The sequence below is a fragment of the Tachypleus tridentatus genome, chromosome 7 (assembly GCF_004210375.1).
Source record: "Tachypleus tridentatus isolate NWPU-2018 chromosome 7, ASM421037v1, whole genome shotgun sequence".
NCBI classification, from domain to species: domain Eukaryota; kingdom Metazoa; phylum Arthropoda; class Merostomata; order Xiphosura; family Limulidae; genus Tachypleus; species Tachypleus tridentatus.
The window spans coordinates 32,988,324-33,008,538 of NC_134831.1; the positions used below are offsets into that span (position 1 = coordinate 32,988,324).

Consider the following 20,215-nt stretch of genomic DNA (forward strand, 5'->3'; position numbering starts at 1 on the left):
CTTTTTTCAGACTTCAAACCTACAAGTTTTATTTTTAACTGAAACTCTAAATATTTTTTATGAAAAATACAAGAAAGAAAAATTTAGAATATACTCATCAACTTTTAGCAGTCTTGCTTTCAACAAAGCAGATTAAGTCATATTGTTTTTAATTTTGTATTTCAATAAGATTTTGAAAGAAACCAGAGACATTTATTAGAAATTTTGGTTAGAATCATGGGTGAAAAGGCTTATGAAAATTGGGAAGTGAATATGTCTATTTATTATAAAGCTTATTGTTAAAAAACATGATAAAGAGTTTTTATAATAATTGCACCATTACTTAGAATAAGGCTAAACTTTATGGAAGTGACAAAATCATCATCACAGAATTTGTAATTAAAGTACATCTTGTCACTATAGTGTACACCAGTTATTGTCACTATATTGTAATCAGTTTAAAAGTACAAAAATTGCTCTTTAAAGTTAGAGTGTGTAGAGTTAAGCCTACATAATACAGAAAAAATAATTAATGTAACTAGGTATTTGAATATTACAGTTCTACTAAGTATTTTTTTAATCAAAGACAGCATTATGTTATTATATGGGTGTTAATAAAACACTTGAAAATTTTCTTAATTGAAGTGTCTGGCAGTATTCTCATGGACAAGCATTTATGAATAATTTACAAGTTTATTTTGGATAGACCAGCTATATTCTATGAATCAGTAGGAAAACATCCAATACTTTTGAAAGGAGTTTCAGTTTAGGTCAGAGTTTGAAAAACTGAAAATTACTCCAATTTTTTTTTGTAAATTCACTAAGAATAATTAGTTAAAAGTTCTGGGTTGTTAAACAGTGTGCTCTGAGAATTTTTTAGATTTGTAATTAAATTACCAATTACACAGCAAAAATCTATTGTTATAGAATGAGTTTTTAAAGACAACAGAACGTTTTGGTATTTACTAAAATTATTTAGAAATTCAAAACTCTATATTGTGAAACATGATGAAATGACTATTTTTCTTTTCACAAACAGTATAAAAGGTGAAATGGAAAACCATAAACACTTCTGTGCTGTTTCAAACATTCTCTAATGAGTTTACAACTGTTCAAAGCAAGTTATGTCACTTACAAGGAGTATTGGATTGGTGAAATGTAATACCCTTGTATCACTAGGTCTGGTATCCACTTACAGGCAGTGTTAGATTTATGAAATATACTACCCCTTGTGCCACCAGTGGATTCATGAATTCACAAAATATAGTACCTGTTGTGTCATTTTGTCTGATAATCGTTTACAAGCACTGTTCAATTCATGAAATGTAATAACCTTGTGTCACTGGGTCTAAAACTCATTTACAAGCAGTGCTAGATTCATAAAATATAATACCACTTGTGTTTCTAGGTGCTATGATAAATATTACGATTCACTTTTTTTTTTAGAGGAAAGAACACCTTAAAAATTATTAAACTTAAGAAATGTGTTTGTTTCAAGAAACTAAATTGTTTAACAGTAACTAAAAAGTTTCATATTATATCTACATTTAATTTTTTGTTTTATTTAGTGTTGATTTTTATAAGTATTATGTACCATTGGAATATTGTTAAAGACTGTTTACAGTAAATCCATACATATTAATCATTACAGCACCAAGTGCTCCAGCAGATATCAAAGCTGTAGTTGTGTCTAAAGATACTATCTGGGTTGTATGGAAACCTCCATCACGACCAAATGGAATCATAACAAATTACTCTCTTTTCTGGCGGAGTGCAGCTAATGGCCACAAGGTACACAAATTTGCTTAACACAGTGTTTTACTGATAATTCTGTCATTGATAACACAGTGTTGAAGATGAGAAAAAATTAGGCACTGTTGATTATACACAATTATTTTCTTGCCTAGTTTTGATTTCAGGTTTAATTAAGTTTTTACAGTTTATAAGAAACTGTGTACAAAGGAATACAAGACTGATGCACCCTGAAAATACTTGGATTTAAAAATTCGTTATTAGTTGTAATGCTAAATAGTTCTTAAGAATATCTGGACAGTAAGAGTAAAAAATATGATTCCACAAACTACAAGTATATGAAAATTTTGTGCATTATAAAATTCAGTTGTAATATCACATTACGTCAATAATTTTAACCCACGTTTTTTAACCCTATTGTTCAAATTATACACAAATTCTAAGAATTTTAAATTATTTCCACCAATTTTGCTTTTCACAGAATGCTACTGTCATTCCGGTTCAAGCTGGACAACTCGATTACAAAGTCTCTGGTTTTCAAGAAGGTTCAAGGAATGAGTTCTGGGTGACTGCATCAACAAGTAGAGGGGAAGGTGATCCTACCCGAGTTGTATCTCAAACAACAACCAGAAGAGGTACTCTAGTTGCTCACAAATATTGTAATTATGGAATTAATTATACCATCCAACTAGTAATGTTTATAGAACATCTTGAAACAAACATTTTCTCTTTGTGTTTTGGAAGATAACAACTAAAATTGATCATTATTATTGCTTTGGTATTATTTATGACTTCCTGGTATATTAACAGTGAGTCTGAGGCCTTATAATGTTAAAAATTAGATTCTGATACTTGTAATTAACACAGCATATATAACTTATTCTGTAGAGTTATGCTTCACAACAAATTTATCTACAGTTACAGAAACAATACAACAGCATTACAAAAGCACTGTATAAATGATATTTAATGTATAGTTTTGTCCTCATATTTCTTATATTTTATGTTTTCTACAAAATACAATTATTTTCTATTCCTGAAGACGAGCCCAGATAACCTATTCTGTAGTTTTGCACTTAAGAACAAACAAAAAATATATTTACAAATATAATACAATAGGATTACAAAAACACATATAAATGTATTTTAATGTACAGTTTTGCACTATGTTTCTTAATTTTGTTTTCTGGGAGAGACAATTATTTTTTGTTACTGTAAAATTTACGATCACAAATATTTCTCTCATATCCTACTTCTTCATTGCTAGTATGTTTTACAGAGAGTGGTTATTGCCTCAAAAGGCCAAATGTAAATTTCAAGAGTCCTTGAAGCCATTTAGAATTGGTTTGTGTTATGATTTTTTATGTTATTTTGATAGTTCTGCTTAAAAAATTGACACTTTGTATTACCAGGTTTAATTTGTGGCATTTATATTTGTAGTCCCAGCAAGGATTATCAACTTTGGTCAGGCTTTAACAGCTCCTTTTGGTGGAAAGATCTCTTTACCTTGTCATGCTGTTGGCCATCCAGAGCCAGGACGAAAATGGACAATTGGGTAGGTATTTCAACTTTCAGTAACAGTATTTATTCATGCAAGGCTCATGTTTAACATAGCATTGTACAATAGGTATATTATAGAATTAAAAGCGTCAATACAAATGTTTTAATTATGTGCACCAATAAATTTTGCATCATATTCATTTATTTGATTAAATATACCTGGACAAATTCTCATGGAAGTGGAAGTGATGTAAAAGATACATTTTGATTCAACATTTGTTTTATTCTAGGAGTAAGCCATTTGTTAAATCAGAACAGATGGAAGTGCAGAAAGATGGGTCACTATATATAAGAAAGCTTCAATATCTGAATACTGACAACTATACCTGTCATGTACACAATAAGCATGGTGCTGATGAAATTACTTATTCTTTGAACATGCAAGGTACAAATTTTATCTGTCGTATTTTGTTTTGCTGTAGCTTAAGAACTAGGAACAGGTTTACCACTAATTTGATATCCAAACCAGTTTAGGCTGGTATATGTGTCTATTTGAGTAAAGTGTGTGTTAAACTTAGATAAAACCAGTTTTGTCCGTGTTTTAAGATTACTTTTAAAAACTAAATAAGCCATTTGTAAGAAGTGGGCACATATTTTATGGACCTGTTTGTGGAGAATGTGTCACTGTTAATCTGGAAAAAAAGTAATTTATTTTTGCATGAATACACATGTAAAATGTGTTTCCCATGCTGTCAGTATGTTTATTATGAAACTATCCCTTCTGCTGGTATGCTAAATATAGAACCATTCTCATTACCTTGCATGCTAAACATAAAACTACCTCCATAGTGCTACTTACATTAAACATGAAAATAATTCCCATACTGTCAGCATCTAGAATTGAATTAACTTATTTTTGTGTGAATCTGTAAGTAAAATCTATTTCCCACACTGCCATTATGTTCAACATGAAATTAACCCACACAACCAGTAATCATAAAATTATTCCCCCACATTAAACATGAAACTAATCCCCAGTGCTGCCATTACAATAAACATAAAATTAACCTCCATGCTGGCAGTACAACAAACATGAAACAACTCCACACAACTGGTACAATAAACGTTAAATTAATCCCCAAGCTACCATAAAATTAAAAAAAATAAACTAACCCCATGTTGCCAGTACAATGAACAAAGAATATTAATCTAGACTTTACCAGTAATTTAAACATGAAACTAATCCCCATGCTGCCAGTACATTAAAATAAATTAGTTGAGCTTTGGTAAAAACAAAACCTTCACTATCAATAATTAACAATTAATACTGAAATTATGATGTGAAGCATCCTTGGTATTTTATAAATTGTTTTTTTTATCACAGTGATTATTTTTTCCCACTAACTGTATGTAAATTTATTTTTAATTTTTTGCTAAGTCTTTTTTTCATGTGCTTCATTATACAAATTACTTTTACTGTTCAAATATTTTCCTTTACTTTAATGCAGTAAATAAGCCACCACAGTACTGAACAAAACTAATAATTTAATAATAGTAGTTCTTTTTTTACACTACTTACAAGATGTATTCAAATAGCTGCCAAATAATTACTTTTTGTTTCTCAATTTTTACCTTAATATACATATATAAAAGATGGGTGGTGGTTGGGAGTTATACTAGTTACTTTAGATAACTGAATGGGGCCCTTCATACTAGTATAATTTGTTTACTAGGCTACCAGTTAGTGCATTTCTAACATAACGTGGTTGGTATGCTAACTTCAAGAGGTAAGTTTATTTAACTTATTTACCCCCAAATGGTAGTAACTTATTTATTTTATTTTTTAATTAATTTCTTCTTCACTCTGGACAGCAGTCACCTTCCTACAACTGTCTGCAGGTAGGGTGATATATACATATATATATATGGGACGTTGACGGCTTGCTCTCCTAATTTCTATTTCTGTATCTATTATTTTAATATTAATTTCTATTGCTATTCCTTTATTTCTTTATGTGAGACTGGCAATTAGAGGTTAAGACTGATAGACAGTGTATCCTCACCACAATGTGGGTCCTTCTTCCTCAGTAACCTCCAAAACCTAGGGTACATTTTATATCCCATATTATAGTTTGTACCCTAGGAACCTTTCTGTTAGTGCAGCATTTTTTATTTTTCATTTTAGTTTTGTTTTGGATTGTTTTTAGTTATAACAATCATATATATATATATATATATGTGTGTGTGTGTGTGTGTGTATACTACTTTGACCAGTTGCTTATAAAACAAGAACACAGCATTACCTTTCAACTTGTTTTATTTATTATAATAATATAGAATTAACTGTATTTTAAGTCCTTACATGAAGCATTATGCCTTTGTATAATGTTTCAGCAAGTTTAAGGTATACTTAATGAGTGTAGTGTGAAAACTAAATGCATTTTCACACAACTTCTGACTTTAAAAGCATTTAAGAAAATGATAACCTCATTTGCTTGGAGGATAGCATTTAGTAATCTGGTTAAATATGCATGCTGGATCTCCATTTAGACACTAATGTAACAATAAATAACACAATGTAAAGAAACCAGCATTATTCTCAGAACTATTCACAATGATAATGTTAAGACAATACACAGAATATATATAATAATGAAGGTTGAAACATTATCAAGAGATGAGTATAGACAAATCTGCTGTATAAGTCAATTTACTTAGTTAACTTTGGGGAATTGTCTTTTTTATTAGTCAGTATAACAAACAAAAGATTTTTCTTAATTCAGGCTCAGTACACAATAATATACTTAACAAATTTTTTTAAATATTTGATCACTAGCTAAAGTAACTGGCTGTGCAGGGATTATCAGATTGATATACACAATATCCAAAAATGAATTTACCAAAATAAAGATGAATAACTTTATTGTTATTTGAGGTAATAACAAAAATTGAATATAAATACAAATAGTAAGCTTGCAAGTTTTGTTTTGTTCTTGTTCCTTTGATGAACAAACAGTTACTGGAAATTTTGTACTCCAATTTGCTTGAATTGTTAAAGTGTTTTTAAACCAAACTTTTCCAGAGCATTGGATTGGTAGGGGAGGACTTGTGAAATGATCTGCTCATTCACACAACTTAACCCCTTTAGATTTTCATTTCTGGAAATTTTTTTTAAAACAAAGGTCTACCATAACAAACCAAAAGACCTTTAAGAACTGAAAAATGAAATATGTTGATCCATATCTACTGTTGTGTTGGAAAATGTTTTCTCAGAATTTGAATGTAGAATTAGATTAATATGTAGAAAATTGGAAAATATGGGGAAGTACAATAACTATTAAAACTAGAATTTACAAGCCTACTATTTGTATTTATGTTTAGTTTTTGTTGTTATTTCAGATAACAATAGTTTATCAACTTTATTTTTGGTATATTTATTTTGGACACCCTGTACATTTAATTTCATAGTTTAAATACTTACACTAAGAGCAATATTAGGTTTTACTTTTGTTGCTAAGCAGCATGACATAAAAGCCACTGTTGGAATGAATGTTCACCAAAATGCACTGGCTTTTCTATACATTAAAAGTCAGGGTATACTATAGAGCACACACACTTATGAATACATAATAATACTCAGGTTCACACCCTCAAGGTTTACTTAGTATGGGTGCAAAATTTCAGGTTTCCAGGTTATTTTCTTTTGGAGCTATGATGGTCACACACACACACAGAGACATGTCCTTTTTTTTATTGCAGATACATCAAATTTGTGTATATTTATGTATATATACATACACAGACATACTAATAATAAGTATTCTTGTAATTCATGTATACAATACATAGCAAACACTACATCATTATTCTAGTAATTCATGTATATAATACATAGTGACACACAGTATATCAGCATTCTAATAATGTGTTATAGTATTTCATGTATAATACACGATGAACACCATATCAGTGGTCTAGGTGCACAAAGAGTTTTAGATTTAAGCTACAATCAGTGCAGATTTCTTAATGTTTTGATTTATTTATGAAGTGTATATATAAATATTAATTCCAATGCAGCACCTTTCCAAGGAGTGGAGGTGAAACTTCTGTCATCATCATTAACATCAGCCAACTTCTCCATATCAGACACTTTTATGGAGGGAAATGTTCAAGGTATACATTTTTGTTATTTTTAAAGCAAGTATTTTTTAAGATAATTTTATAAACTTATTTCTTCTCAAACTAGTTTTTCTGTTATTACGAACTAAGCTCAAACTTCCTTGATACATTAAGTACCTCACTGACACATGCTCTTCACAGTTTAGCTACTGAACTGCTGCAGATTAGATAGTCTAATAAGTATTATTTGACCATTTCTAAATTAGTACCTTTTTATAAACATGTGAAATCTAAGTAGCTTCCCATGAAATATACTGAAATTAATAATTTTGACATAAAAAAAATATCACAATTAAGGATAATGGCTTTTCTTCGTTAGTATGGTTGGTAAAAATTTGCTCAAATTGTACTTGGAAAAAGCTGTTATGGACCTTTTGTAGCCGGTATAAGATGTATCACTGACACTGAAAAGTTGTCTCCTTAACATATAGGATGTACTAATTAATATAGTTATAAATATCTTATAAATCATTTAATTAAAGTAAAAGTATATTTTTATACTCTTTAAATATACATATATCACTTAGTATTTTAGTGGTTAAGACTAACCATCAGGGTTGGTATTCAAACTGTGTAATTTTGGTTAGTCACCAGTAAAGTCACTGAAGTCTTATTATTAATTAGTTACTAAACATTGTTCAATTAATAGATATTAATTAATAACTAATTTTATCTTACGTATGGCTGCTAATCTACTACACTCTTCAGAAAGAATAACCCAGACAAGCAAATAGCTCACCATCCTCTCCACCCAAAAAATTAAAAATCCAAGATCAAATTCAGCCAATCAGTACCACCACAAAAACTGTCTCAATGATAGCAAATTTGTAGTTGAAATGTAAGATAAAAATTAGTTAGTAATTGGTATCAAGTAATAAGAAAAAGGTAACAAAATAATAATTAGATTGAAGTCACTGTATAATCTATAAATTGTGATGGAGATTGATATCAATCTACACAACTTTACCATAAGTACTTGAATTTAAACTAAATTTTCATAAAATATAATTCAGAGTTTGAATCAGTTTTATTAATTAATAGACCTAGTAATTTTCTGGTCAGTTCTTACATGCATAGTGTGGATGTAATAAAATATTGAACAATTCTAAAAATATTAGCACCCACGAATGTTTAATGGTTTATGCCTGTATATTATTCAATGACCAAGAACATTTCGTAGTACAGCTGACCAATGAGTACCTCTTATGATGCATCAAATAAACAACTTATATATTTCTGAGCCTTGCACCTATGTTTGTAATATCTGTTTGTGTAGCTTGAGAATATTTCATATAACTGTTTAGACATGTACCATAAGCTTCCTGCATTAAAGCTCTGAATTCACTAGTTTTTACCTTTTCTTGATGCATCCTTATCTTAAAAAGGGCACTTATTTGTTGGAAAGTGTTCAGAAGAGGGCTTGTAGAATACATGTGATGGAAAGATTGTCATACTAGGATGGATTAGGATTTCTGAAACTGTTTTCTCTTGGAAAAAGTAGTGGTAGTACGGATCTTTTGAGATGCTAAATATTATAAAGGAAATTGATTATATTGATGCAGCTTCATTTTTCATAATTAACAAGAAGAATAGTAGGAGTAGGGGGCATAAGTATGAACTTTGGAAGTGTAAGAGTCATCTTCAGCTAAGACAGTTTTATTTTTCTAACAGCAGAGCTGGTCTTTGGAATGGGTTCCTTCAGACATGATAGAAGCAGTTAAATTAAGAAAAGGCTTAATAAATATTTGATTGATGAGGGTTAGCTTTGAGTGTATTATTTTATTTCAGACTTTAGTATAATGGGGAATGGTCTAGATCAGGGGTGGGCAACTTATTTTTCATAGTGGCCACAACTGTGGCTAATGAAAACAACGTTGGCCACACTATTCAAACAAAAAATTGAGAGATATTAGTTTAATCAAAATAATTACATTTCAACTAACCTTCAATGTGAAAATTGATGAGAGTTTTCATCAACAAGTTTTGTGAAACTTGGCTTAATATCTATGCTCAATGAGCATCTTAGCTCTGCCTCTACATTTATGTTAGTAAGCTGAGATTTGCATCTAGACTTGAGAATATATAGCATAGAAAATGTTGACTCACACACCCATGTGGATCCAAACATGGGCAATAATTCTGAAATTGTTATCTCTAAATTTGGAAGACTCTCATTTATCAGAATAGTGAGCCACATCTTTCTGATAGAACATTTTTGTTTACCTTTTATGTGTTATACACTCTGCATGGTAAGCATCTCATCTTCAAATCCAAATACAAAAAAGATGTAATTTCCTTACTGAAAGTTCCTAAGTCAAATTGAAATTGATCATGCAAAAATTCAAATATCAACTTCAAATTTTTAAACTGGGAGAAACATGATTCAAATTTTTGATTCAGTTTACACAGAGATCATCTTTAGCATCAGAGAAATCATAGTCCTTATTATTTTCTAGAAAACTATTCAACTTTGCAAAATGTGTAAAATCATTCTTTTGTAATTGTTCCACAAGGAGGTTTAGCTTTAATTGAAATTCCTGAATAAACTGTGATTGCTTACTTATTATTTTACCTTTTCCCTGAAGCTTCATATTCAAATTATTCAAGTGAAACATAATGTCACACAGAAAGTGCAAATCACACTGCCATGACAAAGTTTCAATTTCAGGGAAGTTTTTTTAATCTTACCTTTTCCAACAAGATACTCTCTTGTTTGAGGAAAATAAGGAAGTAAATCGTTCCAAGACTTTTCCTCTACTTAATTATCTAACAATCAGTGACTGTACTGATTTTGCAAATGTAGGATCAGTGAAAATACAGTCACTGCTTTTCTTCAAAGACTCAAAAAAATGTCCATGGATGAGAGAGCTTCCACTTCTGACATAATTCACAATTTTTACAACAGTGTACATCAAAATTTTCAATTCATCACTTTTAGACATCTGAGAACACAAATTTTCCTGATGCAAAATGCAATGGAAAGATGGCAGCATGAACTTCACATTATTTTCAATTAAATGCTGCTTAAAAAGAGAAACAAACCTGAATTTTGCCTCAGTCATGGGGAGAACACCATCTGTTGTGACAGAAACCAGTTTTTTAAAATCCATATTGAATTTGTTGCCATTTCAAGAAATTTTTCAAAAAGGTTTTTTCCACATGTTCAATCATGTAATCCACAAATGCCAAGCATTTTTTCCTTTACTTAAAGATCTGAAGTTTCATATCGAACCTAAAATATCAACTGTAGAGTGTCACTAACATCTAAAGAAAAATACAAACAGTCTTTTAGTTGTTCAAGCAACTGATTTTCTATGTCTTATGCTAATTCTAGCATTCTGTGGACAATTATTCTTCCACTTAATTGCAGATTATTTACATTTTGAAGAATATCATCTTTTATTTTTGAATCATAATTCTCCAACAGAGTTTCAATGACCATAATCAATATTTCTTTTACAAATTCAGCATCAGAAAATGATTTCTTTTTTGAGCTGGAATCCAAGCTATTTTATAGCTAACTAAGTTAACTAGTTCTTTCGATGATAAAAACCTTTTAGGCCTCCCTTTTGTTCATGAAGTTGTGCTTTCAGATGGCAAGTTTCATTTACGTAATTTTTGCTATCAACTGGAAATTTTACATTAAATTCAATGTAAAAATTGTTAAGGTGTTGGTTAAGGTTGTATACTTCATTATTCCTGAACACTTTGTAACATAAAAGACACACTGGCTTATTATTTGCTTCAATCACTACAACTTTCAATTCCCAACTTTCATTAAATTCTTGTTTCTTCAGTCATGTGCCATTCTCTTTTCTGTAGTAATGCCAGAATCAATTAAATTGTCTTTATGTTCTGAGTGTTCATCATCATCTGGATTCTTTCGTTTTTGAATTATCCACTTATCCATATTATGGGATTAAAAACAAAATATATTTAAACACTTGAAAGTTGCACAATAAAAATATGTTTGCAAGTGCATGCAAATCAATGCACACTCGATAATAAACATCTAAACCAGACTGATGTTACAAAATAGGCAGAGTCTGTGGCAGTGATGAAGCACGTGACGTTAGCGATGACATGGAGCAGTGCAGTTGCTGATTACCAAACTTGCAATAAAAAATAAATGATGGAAAACATTGATTCCTAAACTTGAGCTGGCCACAGCTGTGCTATCCACTGGCTACATGTGGTCAGTGGCCATGAAGTTGCCCACCCCTGGTCTAGATGTATACCTATTAATAGTAGTATATTTGGGTAACATGCTACATTTGTGTGCTTATTCATGATGCTTATAAATCAAGGTTTGCCAATTTATTATTATATTATTATAAACTGCTTCCATGCTCAAATTTGTATATTATTATTAAAAAATAATAGGTTTTGGATCAGAATGTTTTAAACTGTAAGCAAAAACTAATAATATGGACAAATAACTTTTTTTATACTTCCTTTAAGACTTTAGTGTTCATTATAAGCCAGAAGGTGGACAGTGGAAGCAGCAGCATCTTGATGGAAGAGAGAGACAGTTCACTCTTCAAGGTCTCCGGTGTGGAACTAGTTACAGACTTTACTTGGTTGCTTTTACTAGAGAAACTCAGAAACGTAGTGAACAGGTCTTATTTAGGACAGAAGGATCAGGTGAATCCATGAGATGATATTTAAAATATCTTAATTGTACATTCACATGTATGGATTGAGAACATACTACATGAATGACATATACATCATTACTCTGATGTTTAATCTGATACAGTCTAAGTTTCAGAACTCTTGAAAGCATTAAGTTCACTCTGTTTTGGCTAAGTAGATATTTGAATTTAAAGTTCCTGCTTAGTGAGAAGATCATCATACTTTTATAATAAGTTTCAAGACTTTCTTCCTGGAGCAAGATATCTAAAAACAGTTTACAAATAATGTTTTTTTTCATTAAAAAAGACGTGGACATGTAAATGATGATGTTTGGGTAACTCATTTGGAGAGACAAATCACAATCCTGATGGGAAAATACTGTGAACAACTGAAAATTGTTCTTTTATTCTAGCTCCTCCTACACCTATTAAAGAAGAGCTGCTTAGTGCTAATGCTACCCACATACTCATACACTTATCTGCTTGGGAAAAACGACAAAGTTGTCCTGTGACAAGAATGGTCATTGAGTATCGACTCCAAAGTCAAGACCAATGGATAACTTTCATGGACAAGATGACCCCATTTCACCAAAACCACGTGGTTATTCCTGATCTTAACTCAGAGACCTGGTACGTTGTTCGAATATCTGCTGATAGCGACATGGGCTCTGTGAGAGCAAAGTATGATATCAAGACCCGAAGACAATTTGTTGGTAAGGTTTTTGTTATCAAGAAATTAGCAAAGTTATAAAAGAAAACACAAACCCACAGTTCCCATTACCTTCTCAGTATACAGGCCAAAATTACTAGAATCAACTTAAAAACAAATTTCATCAAGTAGTATGTATGTAGATAGGTTTTCTAATAAAATGTGATTCTGTCTATCATTATTTATACAGATTTTAAAAATACACTGGATACTACCTACTTATTACTAAAGAATACATGAATACTTATTGCTTATGAATATGTGAGTATTTATTACTTAGAATACATGAATACTTATTACTTAAGTGAAGTTTATGGGTATGTCAAAGTTATATGTAAATAAACCCATTTTTAATAACCATTTTACTCTTGTATAATATAATGTAGACATATTGTTGTTTGAATCTTTGATTTTAAGCAATGTATCAAAGTGGCTAGAAGGATATAAGTGTGGAAAAACAGCATAGATGAAATTGTGTAATATTTGTTCTAGCCAGCATATAATTTTGTTGTATGATATTTACCTAGTTAGTATAGTGTAAAATGCAACGACGCTATTCACATTGTACTGAGAAACAGAACCATCAGCCATTCATAATATTTGAATGTGTTAAAGATATTGGTTTGGAAGTTAATCTGCATACAAATGTTGAGGCTAATAGAATTAATGTTAAATACTCGTCCAAAAGTGGGCTTGTTTGTACCTTTCAAATATCATCAATCAGCACCTCTGGTTAAAGCAAAATGTCTCTCATATTTACTTAGTAAATTTATACAAAAGGAAACCAATATTTGGCACTCATAAGGTTAAATGTACATTGCTTCTGATGTTTGAACATGGACAATCTCTCCAGACAACACCAGGTTATGTAAGCCAGTCTTGGTGAGAAATTTTGTAGATATCCAGTTTTTATTTAAAAACAGGGTGTTTGGAAAGTCATTGTGCACTTATATATTTACTAACATACAAAACTGCACAGTGACTTTCTGAACACCCTGTATATTTACAAGCCCAGTAATACCTTAAATTGTTCTAGTTTATACCTACCACATAAATTTAGTTGTTTATTATTAACTACTCAGTGCTAACACAAATCACTAAAAGACACCATACTTGTTATTGTGAGTTTAACAGTAACTGAATGGAAATTTAACCAAAGAAAAGGGTTTTCCTCTCTTACTGTAATATATTCTGTTTTATATATAGATACTAAATTATTACTGTAGGAGCTATTCACATATATACAATTCCTAAACCACAAGAATAGCACTATCGTGCAATTCTTTCTGATCTAGGCTGTTTATTACTCAAGTACATGCCAATTACAGTTATAGGTTTTACCAGATATAACTTCTGTTGTTATGTTTTTTTTTAATAATGAGTGTTAAATGTTTCCACACTGCAGGCTTTTTATATTAATTTGAATAAATTATCTTTTCTCTTGATTTTTATGTTTATTAAGCTGTTGCATTTTTTAAATATTTGTAATATTTTATACATACACACAAAGAACAGATATGGTGAGATGACTCTCATTTTCAAGAGCTATAAACACTAATCTAATTTGGAAATTAAATTTATTCATTTACACTATAACCAAAGTAACAGAAAAGCATAGTAATAAATCAAATATACCTAATGTGTAAAAGCTCTAAAAGAATCTGTTCTTTTTCTTGATAATATGTACTCTCTTTTGTTTAGCCTTTCCTCCAGATTCCAGTAACCCAGGCCATGTTTCCTCATCTACATCTTTTTTTGAGGATACCACTACACTGGTGTCTATGGTTTCTTCTGTTGTGGTGCTTATTGCAGGAGTTATTGCTGTGGTATGCCTTGTGATGTACAAGCGTAGACGAAATAATAACAACCGCCATCACTATAGACCCACTAGAACTCAAGCTACAGGTTTGTTCATCTAATTTTTGTTTTTAATATTGCAATGCAACAATTCTAAAACATAGCCATTTTATAATGTTTAATGGATGAATGTATATACTTCTGTATAGATAGTGTGGAACAACTACACAACAAAACTTATTACAAAAATTATTTAAATATCTCATTATTAGGTCTTGGAAATAAAACTTTATATCAGTATATTACATTAGTTGTACATTTATAAGATTTCAGAGAGAAAAATAAGTGGTATATTTTAGACATATTACAGCACAGATTCAGTTTGAACACATCACAATGCAATGAAGCAAATCTCTCATGTTGGACATCAATGTAATTTTTAGAAACTGTGTTAGTAATCTATTTAATCAAAAACATCTTAGATGAATAAAAAAAGGTGTGGCCAAAAAAGAATTGAGTGTGTAACTTAAAAGGAATTCAATCAAAGTTAGTAACCAGACTGGAAGCTACACTTATAACATTGATAAGAATCTTTTGAGCAAATATTTATTTATTAGTCAGACAGGCTGCATTTTTGTTAAACTAATTATGATGGGTAAAACAAAATATGTAGCCTAGATAAGAAACTAATGAATATTTGCTGTAAATTATCAATGCTATTAGTGCAGCTACACTTTGGCTGTAATTTTGATTTAATTCCTGTCAAGTGCTCATTTTTTGCCACTTTTTTTATACACCTAAGATGGTTGTAGTAAGATGTCATGACGTTTTGTCAATACACACCAACAAACTAGGGAAAACAAGAAAGTGACACTCGATAGTAACACATATTAGCATTTGGGTCACAATCCTATTATTTGGTACAGACCTATACTTTAGAGAACCAACCAAATTCTTTAAATACATGGTAATAGTTTTCCACTCTAAAACAGTGTTAATAAGTTCCTTTATAGTAACACAATGGAAACTAGATTAACAGTTTCTAATCATCACTTATATGCACACCACTCTGTACAGCTCTATCAAACATCATTATTTATGTTAATTACTTAAGCTGATATCATGTGATGCTAAATATTCTTAAGTTAAGAGAATTTCATAAAATTTAGAACATTTTTTGCTTAAAAGTTGGCAATCAATAATAACTGACCACCCATATGATTCTTTTGAAAACTTGAGCTAGAAACTGCTAATCTAGTTTGTTTGGCCTAACCAATATACATGTATCTGCACATGCTTCACTCTATAGTTCTACTGCTAAAAATCAGCTGTCTTTAATCCAAATGACAAGAAACCTAGTTATTATTTTACTGTATTTAAAATATATTTCAGACAGGTACTTGCCTTTTCTCACATGTTTTGCTATTCTCATTCAGTGCTGCCCTCTAGATGCAAAAATATACTTGCATGCCACAAGCCTTGAGCTCTCGTATATCTCGTGATCAACATGATTTATTGCATTTCGCATGTAAATTATTATGCAACAACCCTCCACCAATAGGAGTACCACACCCTCTCTTGATGCACATGATTCCCTCTATTCGATTCTATTGAACCAGTACTTCATGGTCAATGGAGATAAGTATTTATCACAAATATATTTTCATTATAGGAAAATAATAACTTTTTATGCTCCACATTACCTCCTTTCATGTGTATAGCTAGAATCCCACATTGAATAGACAGAGGAACTGGTGCAAGGGATATAAATAAGTATCCTTTGAAGGTGCAAAGAATGCCTATGAAGTGTGATCCCTGTTGGAAGAGGAACACACATGAAAGACTGCACCACTTATATTCCAGGTATACTTAGTGCCAAGTATATAAATAGGTGTTGTGCACATGGGAAGAAAGTGGGAGAAGCACAAATAAAAGGGTGAGAAAAAATGGGCAGAGTATAATCTGAACCACAATATACCAGAATCTCAATCCCTGTAGAAGACCCAGCTACAGGAAAATGTGGAAATCTAAAATAGACGTGCTCCAATGTGTAGAGTAGCTTGGGTACAAATGGACCATATGTAGCCAGTCAAATCCAGTCCAAAAGCAAGTGGCATTGTTATGACAACTTCAGATACCAGTTAGGAATTGTATCCACACTGTCATCATCTCAAGTTGAGTAGAGCAGAATTATATACTAATTGAACCAACCTGCTAAACAGGGCATATGCATACAAAATCACAACCACCCAACTGAATTATGACCAAAATGAATGTACCAGCATGTTGGTTCACATCAAACCAAATCCAATCTGACTGGAACCCCACAGCATAAAAGTAATTTCAGGTAAGGACATTTCTCCAATGCAAAGTACTCATGGGAGAAATTATAACCTTAAAAACATCATCATCCTCCAGATAGATCCACACAGAAATCAGAGTGCAGAGTGTATGCATCATTAACCTCCAAGACCCGCTGCAGAGAGGTGGATAATATGAGATAGAACTATGAAATTGGAGTTAGGATGAGTCACCACAACCAAAATATGTATGACAGTTTATGTTGATTGGTCAAGCTCTAATCCAAAGCCACTCACTGGAAAGTGACATCCAAATGATGGTAGGACATGTGATCCCAACTGAAGTGGTAAACTGCATTATCACAGACCTACTCTAAGGCAATACCATCCTCCAAAGTTGGAGTATAACATCAACCTGAGAGTCCCACCACACAGAAGCAGAATGCTTCAGTAAACAATATACAATCTCACCTTAGTAAATATAGAATTACACAGAAGCTGGGTACAACATCAAACTCTGAGACACACCACACACAAATGGACTTCCTTTTTGTGAAATATACACATCATCATCCCCTGAATTGGACTGCACAGAAGTTGGAGTGAAATGCCAACCTCCAGGACCCACTGTAGAGAAGTGAATCTCTTGTAGAAAACATAAGCAAGCTCATCCTCTGAACAGAATTGCAAGAAGCTCAACACAACATCAACCTCCAGAACCCACTGCATGGAGGTGGAGCATGTGAATGGAGGATCGAATGCCATTTTCACCAGCGAACACCACTACCCTGCACTTGACTGAATAGAAGTTATCACATTCAATATGACTTTTCCATAGTCCATCACCCCAGCACCTCAGAACTGGAAAGTAGCAAGGACTGTCATACACCACTAGAAGAACAAGGAGGACAAAACACAGTACAGAGTCCAAAGGCACACTGACACCAGAGACAGTGCAGCAAGTAACCACAAAAACCATATTTTGAAAAACAGATATATTCAGTCAAAGGAATGGGCAACTATACCCTTCTGCTTTATCCATACAAGTCCACAGGTTAGTACAATCTGGGAAAGGCATATTAATGAAGCAAATGTATCACAAGGAAACCTGCAAGTGATCTTTGAAATGCACCTCCTCATCAGTGTGTGTTATTGGCCATACAGTGCAGATTTGAGAAGTAAGCAGCATACATGAATAGGCAATGCTTTCCACTAAGTGAGATCCTAAAATAAAAAAGACATGCCACTGAAAGGAAAAAGTATATGTAGAAAAGATAACATACTCAGTCACAGCCTCACCAAAGTTTGAAGGATGGTGTCCACCTGATCAAAATAGTGAGATGAACATATCATATATAATCCACATTTCTGACTGCAAAATTTCCAATGAACAGAAAAGGTGGTAAGCCAGGGAAAAGGAAAGATGCCTAATCTGATGTGAAGTTATCTATAACAGATTTCAGGAAGAAGGGAAGAACCTGCCAATCTAATTAATTGCCAAACCTAACTTGTAAGAGTAAGAAGAAAAAGGTTATGTACAGAAGATTGTTGCCAGGAAATTAAAGGCAGGAACAGGAAACACGGAAAGAAGCCATGTGATAAATATAACAATGAAGAGCATGAATGGGACTAAGATGCCTATCTAAATCCAACCAGAAGTAAAGATAGTAAATAAATGAAAATAAAATTGGTGAGAAGGATGAATGTCTTTCATGAGCCACCAAAGGTTTGAAAAGAAATTATTGATCTGAATAAAGAAAACATGTGAATGGTACTGTGTGTATGAAACATTGATGGCAAAGATATCACACCAATAATGTCCACAGACTAAAAGAAGTAAGTACAATGTAAGTTTTAAGGGATAGGTGAAACAAGAAACATGAAGACAAAGGTTCAAATGGAGGAAGTGTGAGGTAGTGAAGAACAATATTTACATTCCAATTTGAAAGATCCACCCTACAGTGTTTATGGATCTGGAAAGAATGAAATAAAATGGAAATGGTAGGTAAGAAAAACACCATTGCTACAATGAAAAATATAAGGTAGCTCAAAAACCAGCTAGGGAAAAGCCAGGTTACAAAATCTGTAAGGAAAGAATCCATGGGCTATAAAGGGTTAAAAACCCAACTCAAATACCAATTGTGTAATGGTAAAGGTGCCATTTATATTGGTAAACCTCAAGAAAGAAAGGGCAAATAGAACATGCTGAAGGGAAGTGACATACCTAAACAATCCATACCTCCTAGCCAGGAACCTGATAAATGCCAGGCATGAAGCTGGAGGGTATGAAGGATGGAAGGAAGGACTGGTGACTGAGGTAGTGTGAAGTTGAATGAGATGAGGAAACCAAAGTTATGCCAGCTTGTAAAGAGCAATAAGAAGTGCCTTACATGGAATGGGATGGATGACCAAAACTGCTCTGGGAATAAATTGGATGGGAGAATAAACATAAAGGAACTGATTGGTCCAGTTCTGGCTTAGAGCAACCACAGCCAGGGTCTGAGGATGAGGAACCAAAGACCAAAAAAAGTAACTGTTGAGGACTTTGGCAAATGCATCCAACTGAGGCATACCCCACTCATTGTTTAGCCACTGGATTACCAGAGGGTCAAGTCACAACTCTGTAAGGTAAACCTTGTCTAATCTGCAAAGATGATCTATCATGAGGTTGAAAGCATGCAGAAGAGAGCAGGTTAGGTGAAATGTCTCCAACATGTGAATCCAATAAATGAATTCTAATGTTTGACTATCTAGAGAATGTAAACAAGTGCCACTTTGTAGTTGTAAAAAGCTACAACTGTACAATTTTCTGAATCGATCATGACAAGTTTGTTCTTCACAAAAAGAAGAAAATGATCCAAAGCATTTCTTACTGCCAAAAGCTCCAAAATGTTGATATGGGAAAACCATATGTTTTGATATTACACTAAAATAATAAAAATGAAGGAAAAGTAAGCCTAAGATGAACTGCAGCTCTGTAAGACATTCTTTACTAACTAACCATTTACAGAAAGTACTTACATTATTACTGTAAGCTTAAATTAGAAATAGTTATTAAAAAGATTCTAGAATTTAATGTAATTAAATGTATTTTATTTTCTCTTCTTTATTATCAATTACTGTTTTATATATAATGCAGCTAATTTTATATAAAAGTCCAACAAGGAGTATGTTATTTCATAAAACCAAACCAAAGGTAAGTATTCATTGAGCCTCAATCAGCAATTGAATATCTTCATTCGTCTTGGGAAACTGTTAGTGCTAAACCAATATACTAAACTAACAATGTGAAATAATGACCTTAAGTGTAAATATATAACTGTATATATGAAAAATTACAAACAATACCATTAATGAAGCTAGTT

At 31.9% G+C, this 20,215-nt stretch overlaps 1 protein-coding gene across 4 annotated transcripts in view; it reads left to right on the plus strand.

The window, feature by feature from the left end:
- The window catches only part of LOC143255389 (cell adhesion molecule Dscam1-like), a 201,551-nt gene that overhangs the window by 125,516 nt on the left and 55,820 nt on the right, over nucleotides 1-20,215 (plus strand). For all 4 annotated transcript variants that reach the window (XR_013030583.1, XM_076510968.1, XM_076510970.1 and 1 more), the window contains exons 22-29: nucleotides 1,631-1,770; nucleotides 2,213-2,366; nucleotides 3,172-3,286; nucleotides 3,522-3,676; nucleotides 7,309-7,404; nucleotides 11,872-12,054; nucleotides 12,458-12,757; nucleotides 14,455-14,658. Coding sequence is in view for 3 of the 4 variants with exons in the window: in XM_076510968.1 (XP_076367083.1) it covers nucleotides 1,631-1,770; nucleotides 2,213-2,366; nucleotides 3,172-3,286; nucleotides 3,522-3,676; nucleotides 7,309-7,404; nucleotides 11,872-12,054; nucleotides 12,458-12,757; nucleotides 14,455-14,658 (1,347 nt within the window). In the remaining variant the exon portion in view is untranslated. The remainder of the gene's footprint in view (nucleotides 1-1,630; nucleotides 1,771-2,212; nucleotides 2,367-3,171; nucleotides 3,287-3,521; nucleotides 3,677-7,308; nucleotides 7,405-11,871; nucleotides 12,055-12,457; nucleotides 12,758-14,454; nucleotides 14,659-20,215) is intronic.